Source organism: Xenopus laevis, chromosome 7S, assembly GCF_017654675.1.
Source record: "Xenopus laevis strain J_2021 chromosome 7S, Xenopus_laevis_v10.1, whole genome shotgun sequence".
NCBI classification, from domain to species: Eukaryota; Metazoa; Chordata; class Amphibia; order Anura; family Pipidae; genus Xenopus; species Xenopus laevis.
In genome coordinates, this window is record NC_054384.1 from 15,528,560 (window position 1) to 15,538,170 (window position 9,611).

The 9,611-nt window shown below is 40.0% G+C and overlaps 1 protein-coding gene across 1 annotated transcript; it reads left to right on the forward strand.

Annotated features, from left to right (window-relative positions):
* The first annotated feature begins 395 nt into the window (after positions 1-395).
* On the forward strand, positions 396-7,551 carry tex36.S (testis expressed 36 S homeolog). Its single transcript, XM_018227404.2, has 4 exons — positions 396-889; positions 2,754-2,882; positions 4,152-4,232; positions 6,891-7,551. The coding sequence occupies exons 1-4, from the start codon at positions 839-841 to the stop codon at positions 7,119-7,121; spliced, it is 492 nt and encodes a 163-aa protein (XP_018082893.1). The 5' UTR covers positions 396-838; the 3' UTR covers positions 7,122-7,551.
* Positions 7,552-9,611: the final 2,060 nt, after the last annotated feature.

Below are 9,611 nucleotides of genomic sequence, written 5' to 3' on the forward strand. Positions count from 1 at the left end.
GGTTAATTAACCCTCGATATTCGACCATCGAAGTTAAATCCTTTGACTTCGAATATTGAAGTCGAAGGATTTAGCGCCATTCATACGATCGAACGATCGAAGGAAAAATTATTCGATTCGAAGGATTTTAATCCATAGATCGAACGATTTTCCTTCGATCACAAATTGCTAGGAAAGCCTTTGGGGACCTTCCCCATAGGCTAACATTGGTGCTCGGTAGGTTTTAGGTGGCGAAGTAGGTGGGCAAAGTTTTTTTTAAAGAGACAGTACTTCGACTATTGAATAGTCGAACGATTTTTAGTTCGAATCATTCTATTCATAGTCGTAGTCGAAGTAGCCAATTCGATGGTCGAAGTAGCCAAAAAAATACTTCAAAATTCAAAGTATTTTTCATTCTAATCCTTCACTCGAGCTAAGTAAATGTGCCCCCTACTGTATAAAGGGAATGTGAACAATTTCTGGCCAATGATCCTTGAGGAAGGTGTCAACTGTAAATTAAAAATCACTAAGGACCCAGCACAGTAAATGAGTGCAGTTGCATACACACTCCACCATTCAGGAATCGTAATTATTTCTTATGTTTGGCTCTGCAGGCGTTTCATAGTTTATTAGACAACAAAGAGAGAACAAGTCCTGCGAGCCTTTATTCTAGTCTGGCGTCAAGCAGAAAGGGACAGCTCATCGTTGTAACTAAGGAAACCAGTAAACGACAGATTCTTACAGGGCAGAGCCAAGTGATCTGCTTCCAATACAACATTGAGTGCAGAGCCGGCACCAGAACATTAAATATATCCTTCTTTATTTTTTATGTTTCTGGAGATTGGCGGAATTGAGAAAAATGCCCAAAGGACAATTTCATAATCCTTCCAGCAAGAAGGATGGCATATGGGTAAGAAAATGATAAAAATATATATAGAAAAGTCATAAAAGTGATTTTAGCTGAAAGATGAATGTCAAGGTATGTGTTGGGGTGGTAGGGGTATTGCAGGCTGTTATTGCTACAAATCACTGTCTACTGGTATGAGATCTGTTATCCGGAAACATGTTATCCAGAAAGCGCTGAATTACAAAATGGCGTTCTCTCATCGACTCCAAATAATCCAATACAGGTATAGGCCGGGGCGTAACTACCGGGGGAGCAGGGGGTGCAAATGGGCCAGGGCCCGCACCCCCGCAGGTCCCCCCCGGAAGATCGTGCGTGCTGCAGGCTGAAGTCGGCTGCAGCGGCACAGAAAAATCATGCACAAGAGGGTGGGGGCGGGCCCGTCTGCACAGCTCGCACCAGGGCCCGCCCCCACCAAGTTACGTTACCGGGTATAGGATCTGTTATCCAGAAACCCGTTATCCATAAAGCTCCAAATTACGGAAAGGTTGTCTCCCATTGACTCCATTTTATCCAAACAATCCAGATTTTTAAAAATGATTTCCTTTTTCTCTGTAATAATAAAACAGTACCTTGTACTTGATCCAAACTAAGATATAATTAATCCTTACTGGAGGCTCACCTTCCAAACACTTTTTTCAGTTCAGTTGTTTTCAGATTGTTCCCCAGAAATAAAGACTTTTTTCAATTACTTTCCATTATTTAGTTTTAGTTAAATGCGCCTGTCTCTGGTGTTTGAGTCTGGCAGCTCAGTAATTCAGGCGCAGACTCTGAACTGTTACAATTTGATACATTTAGTTGATACATTTCTCAGCAGCATTTCTGTGGAATATTAGCAACTATTGTATCAATTGTTACTGCTGCCTGTAATGAAACCCAGAGATTCTGCTCATCAGGGACAAAGATAAGAAATGTATCAACTAAATGTATCAATTTAGAACAGTTTACAGGGTCGGCGACCCCCCCCCAACAGCTGCTTTAGAAGGTGAAAAATGACACTTACACTTCAATATTAGAAAAACAGTCACACATAGAAAATAGAAAGTATTCGGAAAAAGTCGTTATTTCTGGTGATCTGTCTGAAAACAAGGAGGTGTTTGAAGGTGAACCACCCCTTTAATGTTTAAATGATTTTCTAGTAGACTTAAGAAATGATGATCCAAAATACAGAAAGATCTGTTATCTGAAAAACCCCAGGTCCCAAGCATTCTGGATAACAGGTCCCATACCTGTATTTCTGTAATAATAATAAAACAGTACTTTGTACTTGGTCCAAACTAAGATATAATTAATCCTTATTGGAAGCAATACCAGCCTATTGGGTTTATTTAATGTTTACATGATTTTCTAGTAGACTTAAGGAATGAAGATCCAAATCACAGAAAGATCTGTTATCCGGAAAACCCCAGGTTCCGAGAATTCTAGATAACAGATCCCATACCTGTATACTTTGTAACTGGTTGCTCCACTAACTTGCACTGAGTAAGCGTGTAAAAAACCCAAAGAATAGGTAAATACTATAGTGCAAGTTTGCATATGCCCAAATATGGAGAACAGAGCAGTGACATAAAGAGAAGTTACAGGTCCACAGAACAAAAATATTTTTAAGAACCCAAAGGTTTGACAGTTCCCAAACATACACATCATCCGGTGTCATCCAGTAACATCCAGTGTCCCCTCTACACGCCTTTAATGTCCCCACTCCCAGTTAAATCTGGAGGAAACAACTGGTGCAGAAATGTTACATGGAATAATTCTCCATGAGACATTGCCCCATAATGTAACCCTCCATACCCAGCATTTTATTTTTCCTAAAACAAACCTGTTTTATGTTTCTATTTACAGTATTATATTTTTATCTTTGCTGCAGTTCCCACATATTGGCACAAGTAATACATTGCCCATGACCAGCACTCAGGAAATGTTTTACCGCTCCAAAACTGCCTACAGAGAAGATCGGACACTGCCTTTCATTCAACCAACGTCAGTAACGACTAAGGTAATTTACAGATATCTTATCTACTAGACTAGGGGTCCCAAAACCTTTTTTTTTTTTTTTTTTTTTTTACCCCTGAGCAACATTAAAGGGATACTGTCATGGGAAAACTTTTGAAAAAAATGAATCAGTTAATAGTGCTGCTCCAGCAGAATTCTGCACTGAAATCCATTTCTCAAAAGAGCAAACAGATTTTTTTATATTCAATTTTGAAATCTGACATGGGGCTAGACATATTGTCAATTTCCCAACTGCCCCAAGTCATGTGACTTGTGCTCTGATAAACTTCAATCACTCTTTACTGCTGTACTGCAAGTTGGAGTGATATCACCCCCTCCCTTCCCCCCCCCCCCCAGCACCCAAACAAAAGAACAATGGGAAGGTAACCAGATAGCAGCTCCCTAACACAAGATAACAGCTGCCTGGTAGATCTAAGAACAACACTCAATAGTAAAAACCCATGTCCCACTGAGACACATTCAGTTACATTGAGAAGGAAAAACAGCAGCCTGCCAGAAAGCATTTCTCTCCTAAAGTGCAGGCACAAGTCACATGACTGGGGGCAGCTGGGAAATTGACAATATGTCTAGCCCCATGTCAGATTTCAAAATTGAATATAAAAAAATCTGTTTGCTCTTTTGAGAAATGGATTTCAGTGCAGAATTCTGCTGGAGTAGCACTATTAACTGATGCGTTTTGAAAAAAACATGTTTTCTGATGACAGGATCCCTTTAAGATTAGTAATGGACGAATTTGCGCCGTTTTGCTTCGCTGGAAAATTCGCGAATTTCACGCGAAACGGTGAAAAATTTGCTGGCGGCGAATCGTGCAAATTAGCCGCAAATTTGCCGCAAATTTGCGCCTGGCGAATAAATTCGCCCATCACTATTTAAGATGTGAAAAGAGTTGGGGAGCAACACAAGCATGAAAAATGTTCCTGGGTGGCACCAAATAACAGCTGTAATTGACTATTGGTACCTCTATGTGGACTGGCAGCCTACAGGAGGTTCTGTTTGGCAATAAACCTAGATCAAAGCACACACTGTAAATGTCTGAAATGTGACGACAGATCTTAGAAGGCAACATAATCCAATAAGGCTCAAGGGAGGCTGCATGGTTTTATAGCAAACAACTCTGCAGTAGCACAGTCAGTCAGAGGGTCAATTTAAGTTTTATTTGCCTTTTATGAAACTATCATCAGGTTCCAGATGTTGAAGGCAAACACAATACACACCGATAATTCCTTAATCATTTCTATATTATTTTTTTTAGACAGAAGTACAAAAAACCTATCCATACTCATTCCATGACAACAGACATTTACTACAGAGCTCCGCTGAATATTTTGATTCTGTAAGTATGAAGTTATGTGTCTAAACTCAAATGTCTTTCCCCTCCGGGCCATGGGGTAGTCTTATAAAGTTATGTTTATACAAACCAAATATAAGTTCACAAAACTTTGGTTTTGGGGTTGGGGAACAATCAAAATTATTGGAGGATCCTTGCTGACAAACATTTTGTATAGGTTTTCTTTTTTTTCACCTCCATGGGGCAAATTCCCTAACAGGCAAAAATTTGGCTTCGCAGCCATCGCAACACTTCGCCAGGCGTAAATTCGCTAAAGTGCGAAGTTGCGTCCAGGCCGTGAATTTTTCGGCAATCAAATTCCAGGGAACCTTAATAAATAAAATAGAGTTGTTATAATGCCCCACTTATGAGCCCACTGTATAGTTAATGTTCCATATGTTACAAAATGTATGGGGGAACACGGTTACCAAAAAAAAAAAAAAATTACGGACCTTTGCAGTCTATCACTCTGAAAAAAGGAAAAGACGCCAGCGTTTTTAGGACTTTTTAGAAATTTTGCACTAAAAATTGAGGAAGATCTATGCACTCCATTTCACTTCACCTGTTTAGCCAATGAGGTAACGTTCAGTAAAATCTGCATCTTAGTGAATTTGCGTAGTTACATCCGTGCGAAAATTAGTCTGGCGTTAAGAGTGCAAAGCAACGCTAGCGTCTATCTCCTTCGCTAGCAAAGTTACGCCAGTGCCCGTTGGGGAATCAGAGAAGTTCCAAAATGATGTCACGCTGGCGAATTTTCGCTAGTGTTAGTCACTTCGCCCTTTAGGGAATCTGCCCCCAAGTCTGAGAAAGGTTAATTCCAAAGGTTATATTCTTTGTTTAGTTAAACATTTGGTTATATCCCACATAATTTCTTGTTAATCTGTTAACATTATTTAGTCAGAGCTGCAAGTAAAACCAAGAGGCTGAAAAAATTATTCTGTTATGTATTTTTTTTTTCTACAATCCAGTATTTTATTCAGAAGGACCAATGAACTGAATGGCAAATTGCACTGGGGCAGTTACCAACAGAAACCGATTAGGGGCAGTAGATTTGGTATTAGCTGCCTACCTCATTTTAAATGAACAGTAACAGTGTTTTAAAGTACTACAAATAAAATGCAGTGTTGCCCTGCACTGGTAAAACTGGTGTGTTTGGTTCAGAAACACTACTATTGTTTATATAAATAAGCTGCTGTGTAGCAATGGGGGCAGCCATTCAAGCACAGGATACACAGTAGATAACAGATAAGTACTACTATAGTTTATATAAACAAGCTGCTGTGTAGCAATGGGGGCAGCCGTTCAAGCACAGGATACACAGTAGATAACAGATAAGTACTATTATAGTTTATATAAACAAGCTGCTGTGTAGCAATGGGGGCAGCCGTTCAAGCACAGGATACACAGTAGATAACAGATAAGTACTACTATAGTTTATATAAACAAGCTGCTGTGTAGCAATGGGGGCAGCCGTTCAAGCACAGGATACACAGTAGATAACAGATAAGTACTATTATAGTTTATATAAATAAGCTGCTGTGTAGCCATGGGGGCAGCCATTCAAGCACAGGATACACAGTAGATAACAGATAAGTACTACTATAGTTTATATAAACAAGCTGCTGTGTAGCAATGGGGGCAGCCGTTCAAGCACAGGATACACAGTAGATAACAGATAAGTACTACTATAGTTTATATAAATAAACTGCTGAGTAGCCATGGGGGCAGCCGTTCAAGCACAGGATACACAGTAGATAACAGATAAGTAATACTATAGTTTATAGAAACAAGCTGTTGTGTAGCCATGGGGGCAGCCATTCAAGCACAGGATACACAGTAGAAAACAGATAAGTAATACTATAGTTTATATAAACAAGCTGTTGTGTAGCCATGGGGGCAGCCATTCAAGCACAGGATACACAGTAGATAACAGATAAGTACTACTATAGTTTATATAAATAAACTGCTGAGTAGCCATGGGGGCAGCCATTTAAAGGAGAAAAGGCTCACGTTACACAGCAGATAAGCTCTGTAGAACATAATGGTATTATCTGTTATCCACTATTTAACCTGTGCCATAAAACCTTTTTTTCAATTTCCACTTGTTTATATGAACTATAGTAGTATTTCTGAAGCAAACAGATCGGTTTTAACAGTGCAGGGCAACACTACATGAAATTCACTTCAAAACACTTTAATTTTTTGGTGTTACTGTTCCTTTAACTACTGTTGTCTACTACAGTAGGAAAGGTCACTGAATTATATAAAGTAATAGGGGCCCATTCTGAACAGCATGGCTACCCAGTTTGAGCCTCAACCTGTGGGCTATTAATCAACAATTGATAAAAATCACAAAAAAATTACATAGCTAAAATGTAAGCACAGTTCATGCAATAGAACGTCCACAGGAGATTTTAGCAGTCATTTCTTTCTCTAAGGGTCAGTTCACACGAGGAGATTCGGGGAGATTTTGTCGCCTGGCGACTAATCGCCTCGTCTTCTGAGCGACAATCTCCCCTAACTGCCTCAGCGTGTTTTCCCATAGGCTATAAGAAAAGTCGCCAGCACTAATGCACACGCGGCGATGCGTTTTCCATAGTCGCCCGAAGTTGCCTCCGTGAGTTAACTGCAATTACCTGTTGTTATTGTATTTTTTATTTAAAGGAATTTGGTCGTAGAAAAATTTCAAGTACAAATGATCAGCACACTTCCCACAACTTCAACTTTTACTGCCACGACCCACCACCAAAAGCCACCAGTGCCTGGAATGGTTTCACAGTCTATCAGACGTCCTACTGGGAGCATCAAGGCCCGAGACAGACTTTCCTGAGAAGATATCCCAAAAGCCACTTGGAACACTGCAGGGCACCAGATTATTACGATGCTCCCCGTTAAAGCAGCCAATTCCAGGCAGTGCCTGCGCTTGGGAAAAATGAAAGCATAATTCCAATGGATTGAAGGATTAGTGATTATGAATACAGTTTGAGCAGGAACAAAAAAACAATGTCTTTAGCACATTATGTATGCAAAAAAATTTAACTGTATTCTGAAACACAACAAGCAAGTTTATTGGGACTTAACAAACATGAATTTATAAAAAATAGGGATGCACCGAATCCACTATTATAGGATTCAGCCGAACCCTAAATCCTTTGTGAAAGATTCAGCGGAATACTGAACCGAAGCCAAACCCTAATTTGCATTAGTGAAATAGAAAACTGAGGGGGGGAAGAAAACGTGTGGGCAGCTCAAAAAATTTTGACTTCCTCGTTTGTGTGCTGAAAAATCACATGATTTTTTGGGTTTTGGATTCGGTCTGGCCAGGCTCTTGGATTCAGCTGAATCCGAATCCTGCTGAAAAAGGCAGAATCCCAAATCGAATCCTGGATTCAGTGCATCTCTAATAAAAAGTAACTATTTACTCAGGAGCAAATTTATTAAGGGTTGAAGTGAAAATTTGAATTTCCGTTTTCTTTTTGGTCAAAACTCTCAAATTCGAATTGTGAATTATCCAAACTCAATTCAAGTTTTAATTCAGATTTCAAGATTTATCATACTCTGACCCCTTAAGATCTTGAATTCGAGTATTTGCCGCCTAAAACCTGCTGAATTACTGCATAAATCAATGGGAGAGGTCCAGGGATTAATTTGGTGATGTTTGCAGCCTTCCTGACATGTGAGTTTTTTTCCAGAGAAAAAAAACTCGAATCGAGTTCTTTAAATTCTATTTGAGTTTTTATAATTCGCATCATATTTGATTCGAGTTTTCGGGTCATTTAAATTCATCTGAGTTGAAAAAAAATTTGATTTTAGTAATAAATTTCGATAGGTTGAATTTCGTATTTGCCCAGGCTCTTGGATTCAGCTGAATCCGATTCCAGTTGAAAAAGGCATAATCCCAAATCAAATCTTGGATTCAGTGCATCCCTAATAAAAAGTAACTATATACTCAGGGCAGATTTATTAAGAGTTGAAGTGAAAATTCTAATTTTTGGCCAAAACTCTCAAATTCGAATTGTCAATTATCCAAACTCGATTCGAATTTCAATTCGTAGTTCGAGATTTATCATACTATGGCTCTTTAAGAACTCGAATTCGACTATTCGCCACCTAAAACCTGCTGAATTACTGCATAAATCAATAGGAGAGGTCCAGGGATTAATTTGGTGATGTTTGCAGCCTTCCTGACATTTGAGTTTTTTCGAATTAAGTTTTTTAAATTCAATTCCAGTTTTTATCATTCGAATCAAATTCAATTCGAGCTTTTATAATACAAATCAAATTTGATTTGAGTTTTCGGGTCCTTTAAATTCGTGCGAGTTGAAAACATTTGATTTTAATAATAAATTTCGATTGGTCGAATTTATGTTAGTTTTTAAAAAATTCGAATTCGCCCCTTGATAAATGTGCCTCTAAATCTGTAGCAGTGATGGTTAAAGTAAAATTTTAAGCACCTTAACTATGTTATACATACTAAGAAGTAGGTGGGAAAGACCACTGGGAAATTTTTAGGTATGAAGGGTTTAGAAGTTGCGCTATGCAAATAAATACCTAGTCGGCAAATTGTGAGGGGTGGCAGGGTGCCCCATGGGCATACACATCACCAAAAGGAACGGCACGGAGGACTTTGTGGAAGAACCGTTGTCAAATTTCCCGCCCACCCAATCACCAGTGCAGATGGCTGTTCATAACCAGGGCCGCCATTAGAAATCACGGGGCCCCGTACAACAAAATTTTTGGGGCCCCCTGGGCCCCGCCCACACTGACGACCAAGCTCCACCCCATATTCTGCCCACTCCACTCCAATATTTTTTTTAAAAAAAACAAAACAAAAAAATACAATGGTGGCAAGGGGCCCCTTACGAGTTAAAAAAAAAATTGGGGCCCCAAAAAAAAAGTTTTAAAAAAAAGATTGGTGGCAGGGGCCTATAGAATATTAAAATAATACATTGGTGGCCAGGGGATTAAAAAAAAAAAAACCACAAACTGGTGTTCAGTAGGATTGAACTCATGGCTTCAGTACTTCAACTTCGCCTCCTTTCGTGACTTCGGGTCTTTTCACCGCTTCAGGACTTCAATTTCGGCTGTTTTCGTGACTTCGGGTCTTTGCGCTGCTTCAGGACTTCGGCTTCGGCTGTTTTCGTGACTTCGGGTCTTTTCGGCGCTTCGTGACTTCGGCTTTTTCCGTGACTTCGGGTCTTTTCGGCGCATCGGCTTCGGCTTTTCGGCACTTCCGCATTCTGCACGCAAGAGGCAAGACGTACGGCTCGGGCGCTCGTAAGGGGGGCCCGGATCTTCAAGAAATGCAGCGCTGCCGGGCCCCCCTTCATGCCCGGGCCCGGTACGCTTGTCCCCGCTGTCCCCCCTGATGGCGGCCCTGTTCAT

Coding starts and splice junctions, on each gene's coding strand:
- tex36.S (XM_018227404.2), top strand. CDS start 839: ATGCCCAAAGGACAATTTCATAATCCTTCCAGCAAGAAGGATGGCATA. Junction 2,883..4,151: donor CAACGTCAGTAACGACTAAG/GTAATTTACAGA, acceptor TATTTTTTTTAG/ACAGAAGTACAAAAAACCTA. Junction 4,233..6,890: donor CCGCTGAATATTTTGATTCT/GTAAGTATGAAG, acceptor TTTTATTTAAAG/GAATTTGGTCGTAGAAAAAT.